Below are 17,983 nucleotides of genomic sequence, written 5' to 3'. Positions count from 1 at the left end.
GATAGAAAATTCACTTTTAATTATGGCTCAAGTGAAAAATCGCATATCGATCGTCATTTTATCGCAATTTTATTATTTCAACATTATTGTGTATGCATTGAAGTGAATTATCAGCCGATGAACGATTGCTGTACAAATTTACATCTACTTACGTGTCATGACGACAACGGTAAACATGAAAATTTCAAATTGATTTTAATGCCGAATTGATTGAACACGTTGATTAGATACGGGCGTATTAAACGAACGAACGGATAATCTAACGTCCTGCGTGACGAAATTGCAGAAGGTACATCAGCCTAACAAACAGCACCGATGCTGGTGGCTAAACCTATTTCGCTAACGATACGTTTGGAGCACGATGATAGATTTCATATTTTTCACGATATAACAAAAAGGCACGATCCAAAACAAAGCTCTTTAGGAATAAAAACACCAGATTAGAGCCTGTTACTGCTTTCGTACAATAAAACTTTATTTACCTAAACCTATTCGGGGACGAACAATTCTTAATAATAGAAACGTCACAGTAAGTTTAATGTTTATTTTTATCAACTACGATTTTTTATTTATACTGTAGGAGCGGTGTGTATGTATCTATGTATTTATACATAGGAGTTAGATGAATGGATTTGAATCGACAAAGATTCATTTAATGGGCGGACGCTAACTAAAATTTCGTTTCAATAAATGGAACTCTGTCGTATTTATTGTGTTTGGACGAGATATCTCGCCACAAAATGTTTAACGCTTTAAACGAAATATCTGGCGATATAACCTCCTTTATGAGGGTTTTTGGAGGAGATATCACGTGTGTGATAAATTCGAACAAAAATCTAATGGAAAATGTTACATAAATTTGTAGAGTATGATATACTTTCTACTCCTTCGTCTACTATAGGTGCTTAGTATAAATACTAAATAATTGAGGAAAATTGTATAATTGAATAGAAAGAATAAATTCATCAAAAATCTTCCTGTAATGCTATACAATTCAATATTTGGACGATTTCTATATTTTCCATAGGATACAATGCGTGCAAGTGAAAAGTTTTCAACGTCTAAAGATATACCATTTGCAATTCTCCTAAACAAAAGAAGGACTAAAAATGCTACCATTCTTTAAACTTTTCTTTCACACGGAATGTAAATTCAATTGTAGATATAAAAAATTAAAGACACCAGATATCTGGTTCGAAATATTACACGAACGACGTCGCGTTACGAGAGATCTCGTCCCTAGCGTCGCATCAACGAAATTGCATCGCGAAATATCTCGTTCACAGCACGAAGGGTGTAAGATTGGTCTCAGTTCGGACAAAGGTACTGAATATTTATATTATCAATCCATGTTCAGTAACGTCAAATATAAGAATAATATTTCTTCGTCTCGTAGGCTATCCGTTTTATAATGTTCTTACATATATTTCTAAAAAAATTCATCCTACGTTCTAGTACTATTAAACGAAAATAAAAGAGATGTTCATTATGCTGCCCACGGAGGATTAGATTTTGCTTAAGAAAGCAAATTGATTGATGAGAAATGATTTGTGCAATGTTTTTAGGTTCTGTCCATATGATTTCAATATTTTATGTCATACCATATCATATAAACAATCCACTTTAATTGCACAGAGCAATGCTTGCCTGAACGAGACCATGCCATTATCACTTCTTGTCTGAACACGTAATATGAACCAATCTTAATATGAGGTTCAATCCTGAATCTCGTTCAACCTTCAACAGGTAGACTACAGGTCTTCAATATCGTTAAAATTCCCAAAATTACTCGAATTCACCGAACCCGATGGTAACCCGAACGAAGTTTAATGCGTATAATCGTAAGAACTTGAAAAGATATTTCAAATGAACTACATAACATGCTGATATCCAAAATCCACATTGATAAAGTCACTTTGAATCCCTTAAATTCACTTAACTTGACTAAATAGTCACAAAAGGGACACAATATCATCTGCCAGCTGTAACCTCAAGCATCGTTAAGAAATTTTCCCAATTTCTACATTCTTCCAGTGACGCGGTACATTTCTCATTTTCTTCAACGAACGAACGAAACGCGGAGCAAAGTAAACGAGCATAAAGAACACGACACATACTCCGACTTCTCGGAACGAGTTCGTATAAATTACGAACTATCTTACGGTTTTAAAGACGCGAGTCAGAAATAATCGACGTGACACGCGTTATGCGGTTTCCAGCACGGCGTCTCGTCGAGCGAGCGCTTCAAGAGGATAACATTAACATAAAAGCGTGCAGCGGTAACCTGAGAATACCGGGACGTCGATGAATCGTAATGGTATAAAAGCAGTGAAACTAGAGCAGGACACACGACGCGGCATCGTTTTAGCGGAATTAATTGAAATTTACGGTAACCCGTTGTTACCCGATTGATCGTTGAACGCTAACAATGGTCTCCAGCCAGTGCCTATTTATGGTTTTGTAATTCTAGATCGTAGAGGTGGAGTTTCTGTCTCACACGGATGTGTTTTACATATGTGTATATTATGATTCTTTGTAGTGGTTATAAAATGGGAAATGGAAAATGGATAAGATATATCGGTAACGGTACACGGTAATACATAATGTAAAGGATTTTGGAATGTGTAGCAAACGGATAAAATATATCCGCGGGGAAGTAGCCGATTACGCTGACAGAATCGTGAGTAATATCTTATGTCGTTTAAAAATGCAAGAATTATATATATACATATATATGTGAGTTATTTTATACTAGCATTTAAATCAGCTATGCTGTTATTATTTTTGTACCTTCGTAATGTGTCAGAATTTTTTGACAGAAGAATTTATGGTCCAATAAAATTTATGTAGGGTATTAGACAAGCTATTAAAATGTTTTACGATGTGTCTATAAATATCATATTGACAAATGAACTAATTTAGTAATTTATTTAATAATATATACTATGTACATAGAAATATGGATGGATCGTATAAATTTTTCAAAAATTTTCAGTCTTCGAATGACTATAATTTTTTTAACAACAATCGTACAATAATATAACACAGCTCATTTTGGAAGACTAAGCCTCTACTTTTTTCTTGCTAATGTGAAGATAGATTTGTCTTGATAATTTAAAAAAGTTATAGCTATATGGGGTATAATAAATATTTTTCGCAACTTGGATTACTATGAATTTGGAGATCGAAGGCACTCCTTTTACAACAATTTTTTATAAAATCGGTGTACGATCTTTTGTCGCTGTTATGCCGCTCTATTAATGAACAATGTGGTGGTACCATCAGGAAGATCCAAGGTACACCATGAAAAAGTTTTATTATTTTAGCTTTATTATTAGGTTATCCTTGCCCAAAATTAATTCATTTACACTATATATTTTAAAGTCACTTTTAATATTCAAGTAATATCAAAAATAATATTTCGTTAATTGATTAGACTTTAATACAAAGGACTTTTATCGGAATATATTTTACATTTCCAATATAATAGAATATAATGTACATCTAGATAATATTACTACAGGTCAAAGTCCAACAATATCAAAGTACTACAATAGTAATCATCTTGAAACAAATTAATCATCTTAATGCATCTATATGAAATATTGGATAAAAGCTCTGTTCGTCAATGCAATATATACATCAATGAAAACCTCGACGTCTCAATAGTTGACAAAAGAGCTACGTTATTTGCATATGAAAGCTCACTAAATTACCAAACATAAACTAATGCATTACTTCTTCAAAGCGGACTAATGCCTTGCATGATAAAATGGGGCATTGTTCCTAACTGGGCCGATACTTAACAAAATTCTAAAGCTTATTACCTTGCGGGACAAACACCCTACGTGAAAGAAAAAATCTGTTTTGTAGTTTCACCTCGCGCTCGGTTGCGTTTTATTCTCAATTACGTTGCCATCCTGTAGTAAAGTAAAATTAATCTACAGTGTCTTGGGTTGCGTTTGAGGTTCTTCCGTGTAGTGCTACCTATCTACGGGAAATTGTGTCAGCGCAACGAATGAATAAAGCCTTTCCATTAAGAGAAACATAGTGAAGCGTGTACGCTGCGAAAAGAAGGAACGCGGAAGAAGAAGAAATTGGCTCACGAGAACGCAGCCGTGCAAATTACGAAAGTACGAGTAGAAGAAACTTTAAGTAGTGTTCTGTAATTTCATTTACCTTGTTACCTTCCTTTCTTGACGACTCTTCGATAGATATCAAATTGCCAATTAATCGGTGTAGTGGACACTAATAGACGTTGTTACATTATCTCTTCAGAAGCAACACTCAACGGATTGGATATTCTATTTCATTCGATTTTTCTTCAGCTTAAATATGTAAAGCATAACATATTCTTTTGTGTTATAACTAGTTCATGAATGTTTATACATTTATAGGAAATTTAAAGATGTCAAAATGTGCTGTATGCACACGATATTTAGAAGCATATAAAATATCTATAGACAGTACTTGCAATACTTCAATGAAATGAAAATCCTTCTAAAAATGTCCACTTATGTTCCATTCCTTTAAATGCATTTTTAAAAATCTGAATTTCCATCACCATCCATAATTTAACTATAATTTATTGTTAGTTTCATAGAAATACGTCAACTTCGATTGGTTGTTGGTTTCCAAAATAGAAAACTATAGTTGAAGTATGAACATCTATTTACGTACCTTCATCACATAAGATCCAGTTGAAATAAAGTATCAAATACAATTTAAATCGTGACATTTTTCGGGTGTCCTTCGATATATTCCAGAAGGAAACAGAAAATAATCATACGATATTAACTGGTTAGCTGTTGCTGCCTCTTTGAAAAGTGTGTACCTATAATGTGTCGCAAAAGGTAAGCGATGACAGGTGTACTCGTCAAAAACAGCTAACTGGTTAATAATTTCGATTAGTAATGTGACCGTGATAATATAAAAGATATTTCCATTATGACAATGTGAATCTAGAAAAATTTCATCTTCACCGCTGAATGTTTCATTTGCTAAGCCAGTTTTCGCTCGAGCTGAAGCCCCGAGAAACGAAAACAATGAGCATTCAGAGCCATGGTCCAGCCTGTTCTTCCTAGTCTTTGTTTTACACTGCTTCCTGCTCCGTCCATTCTTTCGGCCGGGACTCCGTTTATAATTGTTCGCCATTAAGTAAGCCCATGGTTACCGGTTGGGAAGTGTATATGCAGCAACGAAGATCAACTCTCGTAACTTGGTCCGCGCTGTACACAGTTCGCCACCACCACTCTATCTCTTCTTCCGCCTTTCCTAGTTATCATCTGCATAATTTTCGCCACTACCGGTGCTTGCACAATCGCGGTACACGAAACCGAACGGTGAATGTACCATCGAGACAACGGGGTTAAGCGTTGTACAGAATCGCGGATATGGAAAATTGATTCGATATTTACTGCAGGCAGGAAGAGTAAGCAAAGATTTTTGATATGCACTCCGAGATTTTTGAATATTTTCGATAACAATAAAGGTTGATTGAATAGCTAAATGATTTTATATATTATATAATATATTCTATGAAATATATAAAATCGATCAACTCCACTTTTTATAAATTTCACAATTTCATTACGCGAATACACGATCAATGTTCAATTTTTTCCACATATATCTTACTCCCATAAATTTATTTAGCGCAAGAAGCAATCTCGAAGTTCAAGGCAAATTTATGAAAATAGTAACATCATCGTCCTTCCTGGTTTTTAATTTATTTAATTGATCAGTATGACTTCTGAGTAACTCGTATGAAGTTTCCATTTGCTTTTTTATTAAATCTAGTTTTCTTTTTTGAAAAGAACAATACTCGAAGCGAATGTAGTTTTCTTTTCATAAAATGATGTCAATATATTCTACGAGTAAAAATAGTAAAAAATGTCACATATCGATCGAACGAGTGTTGCCCTATGAAATACATAGGTTAAGAAAGACACCACAACATATTGATGCTACACATCGATCTTTTACGTATGGAGAATTTTCAATTAGAAAGAAGAATTAATGTAAAATATTCGTAATTCATTCATTAGAATGAAAGGAAATCAACAAAACGTTCTCCATAAATTAATGGAATGGATCAGTAATGGATTTCATCTTTAACATTTCAGCGCTGTAAAATAAAGCTAACATGAATATCATTACTTTTAATCTTTAATGTTTATCTTCATCAAACAAAAATCCCTTGTTATTTTGTACTTTCACTATAATTTTCATAGCTCCCTTCCTATAATCATAACGCAAAATCATCTTGCATGAAAACGATCGTTAAGCAATATGAGAGAAACAGAAATTCACTTTGTCAAAGTAGTAATTACATGCACACGTACCCAGTTCTATTTTACCATGAACACGTTGAACTACATTGATTATTCCGTTTTGATCGAGAAAGGAAAAATTCAATATCGAGAAAATGTAATTACGTCGTTCCAAAGAGCGGTCTTGAACGCTGCCAATGAACATTGTTTCGTCCAATTTGAAAATAAAGGACTTCTCAGAAGGACTTTGTATTCGTACTTGCTAAGAGAACAGAACATTTTCGTGGCTTTCTGTGGATAAGGGGTGAGGGGGTAGGTGAAAAAGTTCGTACGAACGGAATCGCAAATACCCTTTGTAATGGATTCAGTAGTTAGGGTGGAGCACAAAACCGACCAAGTTGTCCGATGTAATCGACGCTGTCGACGTAAAATCGTAGGCGATTATGTAAAGCGGGTCGTGTTATGTAATGACTCCGAGCTAATTTGTGCATACATTAATTCCGACTTCTGCAGCGGATGATCTTTCATGCCTGGAGTACGAATGTTTTATTGAGTTGACTGTTCTCTGACGTACTGCGAGCGACAAAATTGAGTAAAAAGTTGGGAAACGTAGTTGTCTACGGAATTAAATGAAATGATAGATAGATGTCTAATTGTAATAAATAATGTAGAAATGATTCTATATTCTCATATCAACGAAATCTGTTTATTTTTAAATTTATTTACCAAAAGAGAATGATATTTTTTTTTAAATTTTAATGTAATAATCCTTTTCTAAGAATAGAAACTACGATAATTACTACGGTATAATTTAATATTTTACAATTGTTAAAATCACTGAAGTTGTATAATAATACTTTGCGATTTATATAAAGAATATTCTTAATTTTCAATTGTCAAAACGATTATGGAATATGGATTATTTAGCTCCTATTTTTTTAATTGCAATAGATCAAGATAAGTTTTTGTAATACAATTGAAATTTAAAATGTATTTTTATTTTCTAAAGTATGAAACCATTTATACTTTTTTTCATGAATTATATCAAACGAGTCGTAATTTTTAAAAAAACTAAAAAAAAAAACGGATTTAAATTTGGGTTTAACTCAATACAAGTTTCATATAAAGAGCAAATATTTAAGTATTCTTTTCTGTTTATTATATGCTGACAAATAACATGAATATCTTATTAAGTACATTTCTTTATTTTCAGTTCTAAATTTATGTACCTACATTCCCACAAACATTGATTTATAATTAAGACTGAATGAAGTTTGCTATACATATGGATCGATATCACTAATTTGTTATTTATATAACTTTGTTATCTTATTATATAAAATGACTAAATAATTAAGCGATGATATTGATTATCTGCATTGTAACGAATGATTTTGAATAAAAGGTATCAAGCGTGAGAAAATAATTAACGAGAAAATTATCGTCAAGCCCATTTCATCGATGATATTATGCGACTATAATATATATTATCTATTTTCGAAGACAATAGGTATATAATAATATGCCTTTTTTTCGTTTTACGATAATGCATCAACGAAATTATGTTCATTTTATCTAATATTAAAAGAGGAATTTTATATATGCACTTGTGTACCAGTTCACGAATCTTATATGAATGTTAATAATTTCATTTCTCGAATGAAATAAATGATAGATTTAAAAAAATGAGTGAATTCACAATTATAAAAGATCTGATTTTCTACGATAAAAATACCTAGGAAATGCAGAAGTAAATCTTTGCGTAAAATTTGCTTTGAAATATCGATTCTGCAATTAAATTAAAGAAGAGTTGTCATCTTTATACTAAAACATAAAACGTATACTTAAGACGTAAATGTACTAGGTCATAGAGTGATAAAGTTCATAGTATATTTGACCGTCTTGTTGAGATAGAAAGGAAGGGAAAAGAAAGGAAAGGAAAGGGAAAAAAGAAGGAAGAAGGTATGTGTTTCGTCTGAATCCTGGAGACTTGCTACTGAATTTATTATTAAGGTTTCTTATCAACCTCGTGTCTGACTACAGAAATAGTAAAGGTTCGGTCAGAGGGCATGTATGGTGACGATTAAGCGAGAACTTTATAGTTTTGTTATACATTTGTATTTATTTTTTATTTATATAAATTTCTCGTGTCATGCGACTTTCATGATCATTTCACTTATGTTTCCTAGATTGAAAAATAAAAATGTACTATGTTGAAATTGGAACTTTTTTCCACGCTAATATTAGTATCATAATTGTAGTTATTAGTATAGACACAGCTCTTTTTTTTTTTATCAAAATTGGCGAATTATATAAATTCACGTGGCATATCAAAACATATCAAATGCCATGGCGAATATTATATAAATTGACCATTATTTATATTAGCTCGTTTCCCTTTTTTCACAACAATTTGTAGCAATATTTTTCTGATTCTACTTATAGAGCGTACTGACACAGTTTGGTTGAAAAATTTTGGCCATTCTTTGTAACTGCTATCTCTATCTGCAGCTCCTGCTTCATTCATAGTTTGGCCGTGTAACTGTGTCACATACAGACATTCGCCAGCCATAGCACGTGTACATTGGTTCTTCCGCCATCCCTGACACATCCAAAGGCACCATTCCTTTTACCACTTCTTACTCCCGGCCTCTTTGAGCGGAGCTTCAGCTCGGGGCAGAAATTCTTCTAGATTTTTTTTCGTTTTCACGTATCTATTTCTCAAGCAGCCGCTGCATCCCCCTTTTATCGGGCATACAAATTATATGAGAATTTCACAAGCTTTTTAGGTATCTCTATTCACATTACGTATTTTTATATTATATATACATATTATTTTATATTATACAGTGTGTTTGTCTTTAAGTACATTTGTTTTATTTTTACGATTATGAAACGTTCTGATACAGAAATTGAGTATAGTATCCATTTCTCGAATGATATTATGTAATGATACACCAATATTATTGAACATTTAATTCGTCATTTAATTCGTCATTTAGTTCGTTTAATTGTCATTTAATACAAAATTTACTTTACCATATATAGTTACCATATATACCATATTTTCATATATAGTTTTGATCAATGACAGAATTAAAGTGAACGTGTGCGAACAAATACAATGCTATGTATAATCAATTATTGTAATCAAAATTGTATATTTTTATTAAAATCAAATGTTCTTTTAAAGTGAAACGAGGACTTTAATTAAACTACATAAAATATAAAACTAATAATTAATTGTTTACAACTAAGCAATTATTTGTTATTCCATATTTTATGTATAGTTTCTTATATTTTATCTAATTTCAATAAAGTTTAAGTTTATTATGTATCAAATACACGTGTGTATACATATAAAGCGTATAGAACACAATTAAATGATAAGAAATAAGTCAAGAGAAATCAGTGGATTTAGGTAAGACATATTATATTCATTCGTTTCGAAGAATACAAGTGCCGTTTTTACGCATAAAATGACATCATCCCATCACATGGTTTCCACCTCGAAATTGCCCTACAACGATATTGCATGGCACCTTGGCCAATATTGCTGTTCATTTTTCATGGTTTTCCTTCATGAAAGGCATTGCTCCCTTTCTCATTTTGCTGATTTGTGCGCAATGAGTTTTTTAAAATACGGATGAGATTTTCCACACAATGGGTTTTTCAAAATACAAACAGCAAAGTAATCGCCTGCTTTAGAAAATTATTCTCTTATTTACCATGAAATTATATTGTTTTTATCGTTTATACATATATGATACAATGACGTAAAGAAGTTAAGACAAATAGATCTTTATTTAAAGCCATACATATAAAGTATTTTCACAAATTTATAGATAATAATTGATAATAAAAACTGCAAGTAAAAATAATTATATAATCTTTTTAAAAGTAATTAAATATGTATCGTTTTTCCAACTTGTTTCTGAGTCTATTTTCTAACTTGATCTTTTGTCTACTATTTTTTTTTTTGTATTTTTTTTCTTTCTAATAGATTATGTTCATTGAAATGAACACTAAAAGACTTAATCATTAGATTACAATAAAACAGACAACAGCTAATCCAAGGATCCAGTAGGCAGAATTGTCGGTAGGATGCGTTAGTTTTCGATTACAGGATACTAACACACTTGATATACCGTGCCAAAATTTGCATGGAGCAATATTATTTTACCCTCGAAACCGCTAACTGGCTCATCGACGTGCAAATGTGGTCACAAACGGTCGAGGTTCAGCTGGTCGTAATACCTTTTAACGTTCACTGGAATTAAGATAATTTATACCTTTAATGCTACCTAGGTTTACTTCGAAAACCGCGACAGAGATTACTCACTTATTTCAACTCTGTTTTAGACCAATTGATTTATTTTATATATCTTCTTAAGTAATTACAGTATATTTTCATGACCTAATTTAATTTTAGTTTGGTTACTATAATAGAAGTTGCACTATTGTGCCATTTCTGCACTTGTGTTTTAAGCTATCGAAATATATTTTATTTTATAGAGTAAATTTGACATTACGAATGTTAAATACTTTCAAGATTACGTAATTCTTTTGAAAAAATACTTTTTAAAAATTTAATAGAGAAAATATATGTATTTATAATATTGTATTTCCTACTATTTGTTAACATATTTTATCAACTTTTGCACGTAATTCTAACATTGAATATGTTGTCTATCTCGTTTCATTATTTTATCTATAACTCTCTAATCTTCATTCTTTAATATTGTATACTCTGTTCCTTTCACAATATGTTTTATATTCCTATGACCTGAAAGTTTCAATGCGTTATGTATATCAGATAAGATATTAAAACGGAGAATAAACTTTATTAAAAAGTTTGCATGCTCATTGAATTTAATTTCTCTACGAACATTCTATATAAATTTATCACTATGAATTGAACGAAAAATATTATTATGGTATTTACTGAGTAAGCCTTTAAATTTTGGGAAACCCGTTGACATACTTCTCCAGCAATTACTCCAACTACGTTTCGTTTTGAATATTCTCGTTCAACTACAGCAGACTAGTGTTGGAGTTTTCGTAAACTCGACTTCTAAAGAAATTGCATAAGTAAAAGTCAAGTGGAGCAAAATGGAGATCTTTAGAAGAGCGAGCAATGTCACCATGTCTTAAAATTAATCTTCCGAATCTAAAGTGCCGCAATGTCATTAAAATTGTCAAAGAAACAATCATAATTCAATTAATTTACATTATCGTGCAATTCAACATTTATAGTAATCGCGAATTATTGTACACGTATAAATTCTTTGAAATAAAATAAAGTAAAATAAAAAAATTGAAATAAAAATTTTTCATACAGATTTTGTATTGCACGAGAAATTTTGAAATCGTAGAATAGTATTTCTTTTGTCTCCTTTCTGTCTTAAAAATATTAATCTTACTGATACATTTGTCGAAATGAAAATAAATCTTGTTACTGTTGATGATAAAATCGTTAAATCGCAGCAGTATAGTATAATTCAGATACAATTTATTGCAAATTTTCATACCTGTAAAATAAATACCTACCGTAAATAAAATTCCCAATTAAAAATCATAAAGGCTATATAAATAATAACTCGTTTATATACTATATTATACAACTGCGCAAGAATTATTGGTTTTTCTCGATATGTAAACATGTTGCTTCCAAGTACGATTAAATTTTTCGCAACTCTTTCACTAAACAAATTTCATACCCTTTGAAACGTATAAATATTTATTATTCCCCGAAATATATTGCGTTTCTAGAACTTTCAATCCTTCGCCCGTATTTATTTTGTGCTTCGTATTCTGTTTAATTCAGGGAACAAATTACTATAATGGAGGAGTTAGAAAAATGAAATTTATTTCAGAAACGGAAAGAGATTTTTTTTCTAATTTAGTAAAAGAATTGCTGAAGATTTCTTTTTCAACGTAATTAAATGAAATTACTGTTCATTGTTTCTCTGTTTTCGAACTAGAAAAATTCCTTCAGAACAGACGTGTTTCCCTGGCGAGCGAGCAGTCTCTAATTAATGAATGCCCGATGGGATAACATAATTAACGACGTTAACGTCATTGGGAATACCATCAAAATTGACGGCACGAAATTTCCTACTTTTAATAACAAACAAACGAACGACGAATAAACATCTCGATGGACAGTATAAACATTTCAATAATCAGAAACAAATCTGGCACAAGGGTTATTCATGAAACAAAAATACGTATAAAGTAATATAACAGAGCTTGAAGTTTTTTACGTGGTATCTTGGGAAATTTCGTTCTGAATGATTGGCACTGCAGCTACGAAAGTGGTTCTCCTGAGAATATGTATGCTGAAAAAATTATTTTTGGAAGAAATTATTTTAAAACAAGATTTATTCACTGAACCAGTTTGTTATTTATGTCAGTCCATGATCACACTTGATTATAGTTACACAGTCATTTAAAGTTCCTGATGAGAGGTTTTGTTCGTTTCGTTTGTCGACAGAGCCTGAGCGAAAGGACACGTCAAACGAATGAAACATTTCATCGTTTTTTCTTTGCTTTTCTTCATTACAACGTCACATTTAAATATATATACTTCGGACTCTGTTAATCTGTAAACTAATCTAATATTCGTAATTTGTACACACACAAAAATTAAAAAGAGTCTCACCAATGAAAAAGGTAGTAAAATATCCTATCCTCGATACAAGTGATTTAATAGCTGTAAAAATGGTTAATGATCAACGTTTCGATTTTTACTTATAGATAGTAATCCGAATCTCTACAAAGATGAAATTGCAGCAGTAAAGAAACAAACAGAATTCTCTACTAAAATAAATAACTTACAATTACAAATCATCGCATTTTAAACATCGAAATTAGCAAACATATATATAAATTATAAAAATGAACGTGTTATCCTTCTATTTCAATAATTTACAATGAATTATTATAAGTTGTGGAAATATTTGAACTTCCATTATTCTCCCGATACTCAATAATATCTCGTGATATATCCACAGAAACACAAACAATCGTATCAGTTTGTGAATAAAATTTTCGATAAGCGCGTAAATTCCACTAGTCTCGCCTATTTCCTATCCGATATGTGGCGAATCCGGCGCTTTCGAAAATTATGGTTAAATTTGTAGCGATATCTTCGCATTTTCGCGCGTTACATACGCGTAAACACGCGTGCAAGCAAGGAGGATTTACATATAGATTAGACGGATGTTCACGGCACACGGGAAATAGAAACGTGGTACGGCTATCAATGCGAGTCATGCGACGATTTTGGCTCGATTTCAAGCAAACCGGTTCCAGACGCGAATGAATTTCGTACACTCGTATTTCCTCTGTTCTCGCCAATCGCCTTGTCCACTGTTGGCTTCCGTTCCTCTTCTCTTTCACGCGTGTGAATTTGCTTCATATAGTTGCTTGCAAAAGTATTTCAACGCATATATACCGCAACTATATTAGTTAAACTTAAAACCAATCTAAATATATATATGGAACATTATAAGATATTTATTTTCTACGTATAGTGAGCAGTCTAGACAGCCTAGCCTGTATGTAGTACAAAATTAGTATACGACATTGATAGCAATCTTTAACATCTAATAACTGTTAAACATGATTGCACTAAATATTCAAGCTAAGTCTATACTGACAGACAATGTTCCCGGCACCTGGCCAATTGTCTATCAGTGTAGACTTAGCTTAAGGCTTATTGATGTGACGGGTAATTGACTGTTTAAATACTTTTGTGATCTCTGCAAAATATATACTTTCACTAAATATCGTGTACCTTCTATATAAATTTTTAGATTTTCTTTAAACTTTTCCAATACAATGATGATAATCTGATCTCATAAAAGTGGCCATGAAATTGTAAAATATTTCATGTAGCAGACGTAATGTGTATTTGTTCACTTTTATAAGTATTCGAATAACTTTTTAGTTAATACAAGCTACGATACATATGTTCGACAAAATTTTCCCTAGCTCCGGACATTAACGCATGAATTCGAACGCGGCAATTTCGGCATTGAACGAAACAGCTCTTCACAGACACTGGCACCTATCCAACGAATTGTACCGGTACTCTGAAAACGGTAGCATTTCACACGACATGCCGTATCGTACGTCGCGAAACAAGCTGTCTCCACGTTTGCCTCTTGGTCTTTTTTCTTCCGCTTTTCAAACCGTCCGACGTGGCTCTTCTCTCATTACATAGCTTGAAAAAGGTTCGGAGGACCATTGAACGTGTCGATGTCGAGACGTTGGGAATCGATCACGGAAGAGTCAACGACATTTCCTACTCGCTTTCGTCTCACTATTTTTCGAGAGGTTCTCGATGCTCATACGTCTTTGAGAGGAATGCCGTATAGAGGATTTTATGTTAGAAGGTTTATCGTTCCATCGTTCTGAACGAGTTGTGTCAGAGGAGATTTAACACTAGAACTACCAGTTTGAAATATGTATCTAAATGTTCTATATACATATATACATGTAGAATCTCGCTCAAAAGTAATAGGACAGTTATTATATTTGCTTCCAAAATAGTTTAATCTATATTTGATACCTTATAAGACAAAGAAAATATATATTACTAATTATATATCAACAAATGCAATTATACATAAAAGAAATGCATGTAATTTAAAATTCATAGTGTACGCTAAATACCAAAAATTGATATATCTTAGCATAAAGTTTATCGATATATGATTAACCAAAAATCCTTTTGCTTATACATTTGATTATGTAAGAATATTTATAACCAATGTTATTGTCATAATTTAACGATATTCTTGGACAAAAATAACATAGATGAGAAGGGACAACTTTAATATTTGATAAAATTACAAAAATTTCATTTTATTCAATTTAAAATACCGACAAAGGAAGACAACAAAGCGGTTAATTTTCAGCGTAATCACAATATTTCAACGTTAGATTATTTACGAATAATAATCGTGTTTGGTAACGTGAAATATCATAAATTACGTACTCGTGAGCGCTTTATACGGCATATTGTGTAAATTACGATTCAAACAATTCTGCGTTATGAATTTAACGAATGTTCTCCGTGTAAAAAATTGGATATGTTTCCAACGTACAGCCCGCAAAGTATGTAAAAGCAATTGTTGCATAAACTGCAATGTTTCGGCGGTACGTTGTATAACTATTTTCGTATTTCAATTATTCAGTCAGCGCAGTTTCAACTTTGTACCATTAAATGCGAAACCGCAACCTCTGCGAAATTTATTTTTAACGAATTCAGAGTTGCTTACAATATTACAACTACTTCGTATTCAACCGCTTTAACGAATCTGGTGGTTTGTTATACAAAAATTTTATCGGCTGTTTTTGTATTTACAACAAAGTTTTGTTCTCTTTTTTAGGAATGTTACGATCAAAATTGGTTCTGATAAAATTAAATAACATTAAATTAAAAAATCGAGATAAATGAGCTTGAAGTAACGAGATACGGTACCAAACTATTAAATTAGTGCACATGTAATGTTTTGTCAAATAGAATTTCTCCAAAATTATGAATATGTTTAACATAATCAAATAGAGCTGATAATTATAGATGTAATACTTCGGAGAAATTATGTTGCTAAAATTTTATTTGAACAAAAGACAATTCATCTGCAGCAACCTAATTTTTCTTTTAGAATATGAGTTATTTAAACGTTCGACTTTATATGAAATTTTGAAGTTCGAGCCATATAATATTTAAATTCCATGTACTAAAGTTCGAAACCTTTTTTTATTATTCCCTTTCAAGTATCAACGTTCACGCACGATCAATAAAACAAACTCATCACCCTTATCTGCTTCGCATAGGCGAAAAAAGCCTGACGGTAGACTGCAATATCCCGAAATTTTGTGAACTCGAAAAACAAAGGTATTTGTGTGTTTACGAACAGCCGTCTATTCAGAGGCTACGCAATATTGCGTCTATGATACCAAAATAGCGTGACACCAGTTGTTTTATTTCGCTCAGTTCTATAGCAACCGATATTTGACTGGTGTTTAATTTCCCCTCGTTTGATCTTCTGTTTCAGGCGCTTTTGCAAGCACATGACGTAGCGGGACATGAAGTTTATGGCGAAGAAGCGACCAGAGTTACACCGCCGCCTCTTCTTCCCTATCTAAACGGAGGCGATGATCTCGAGGGTCAAAATGGTGATTTGGACCTCGAGAATGTAACACGCGTCAGGCTGGTCCAATTCCAGAAGAACACCGATGAACCGATGGTAAAATAATAATATAATACGATAATATATTATTATACTATACTATACATTTAACTTATTAGCTCATTTCATAAATTTTGCCTTTCTTTTAATGAGAAGCTTTTGATGAAATTACGAAAGAGCATTATGAGCGAATAATTCATAGATGCAACACGTGTAATAAATAGATGACTGAATCTTTAAAATTTATATTTTTATGAATATAATTATAACAACTGGAATCTACATAGAATATTATTTTAACTACCACATATCATGCAAAGTTACTACACGTTAATTTTATTAAATAAATTTCATCAAGTGAGTAAATTTTGAATATTTTAATAACTCTAGTATAATGGAAATTTTATCAAATTTTTTAATGCTTCCCGAGCTGTATTTTTCTGCAATTTCTTTTGTTTAATATGATGGAGATAGAGACATCATTTAATGAATATTTTTTCTAATTTTATTTAATTCATCTTTTTCGACAATCAAATTCTTTCGAGACGTAATATGAAATTATGCATGGCTTAATATTTTGAATTTGACCCTTTCATTCAAGGACCTCGTTACTTTTCTCATTAAAAGATTACATTGATATTCATGTACTTTATGCTTTGCTAGTCTTTCATGACTAGAATATATATACATTGATATACAAAAAAAGCACGATGAAAACGCACCGTTATTTATTTTGCTTGCAGGGAATTACTTTAAAAATGAACGAAGATGGGAAATGCGTGGTAGCAAGAATTATGCACGGTGGTATGATACACAGACAAGCAACTCTTCATGTGGGTGATGAGATCAGAGAAATTAATGGAATACCGGTGGCTAATCAATCTGTCAATGCCTTGCAAAAGATACTCGTGAGTACAATACGAACTATAAATCACAAACATCCATGAATTCATAACATTAAAATTAAAATTAAAATTAGTATTAAATCTATATAAATTATGTTTTATTTAGTTTCACACACATCACACATTTGAAAATTCTTTAATTTTGTTTGTTTAAGTAATTCTGCGCAGACTGAGTCGCATAATTGAAATAGACTATATCTCGCGTTTCGACAAATATCTAACAAAACGAATCACACGATAAAAATGAAATTGTGTAATGAAATCTATCTTTTTACTTTAAAAAATCAACTTACGTATTATTTTCGTAATTGCAAGTATACATTTTATGATAGTAAATGTTCAAACATTAATATTCCTTTTATCTTATGATTTCAATATATTATTCCAACATATTATTTATATTCGTCATTTTAAAGAAATAACATTTTTAATTCATCGGCTGTCTACAACAGCTCATAATAATAAATAATAATAAAATTCACAACAATAAAATGTTGAAAAGTCGAATTCCCTTCAAAACATCTTACTCTAAATTATTAACACGCAAAATGTTCATCAAGATAGATTGATATCAAAATATAAAGTGGTACTTTTACAGAAA

The 17,983-nt window shown here is 31.7% G+C and overlaps 1 protein-coding gene across 10 annotated transcripts in view; it reads left to right on the top strand.

The window, feature by feature from the left end:
* LOC117204897 (peripheral plasma membrane protein CASK) overlaps window positions 1-17,983 on the top strand; it is a 264,394-nt gene that overhangs the window by 214,439 nt on the left and 31,972 nt on the right. For all 10 annotated transcript variants that reach the window (XM_033442785.1, XM_033442791.1, XM_033442793.1 and 7 more), the window contains 2 exons: window positions 16,343-16,534; window positions 17,221-17,385. In XM_033442785.1, the coding sequence (XP_033298676.1) occupies window positions 16,343-16,534; window positions 17,221-17,385 (357 nt within the window). The remainder of the gene's footprint in view (window positions 1-16,342; window positions 16,535-17,220; window positions 17,386-17,983) is intronic.

Source organism: Bombus bifarius, unplaced genomic scaffold (assembly GCF_011952205.1).
Source record: "Bombus bifarius isolate JDL3187 unplaced genomic scaffold, Bbif_JDL3187 scf7180000007984, whole genome shotgun sequence".
In the NCBI taxonomy this organism is placed as follows: domain Eukaryota; kingdom Metazoa; phylum Arthropoda; class Insecta; order Hymenoptera; family Apidae; genus Bombus; species Bombus bifarius.
This window is presented reverse-complemented; position numbering and strand designations above follow the sequence as displayed.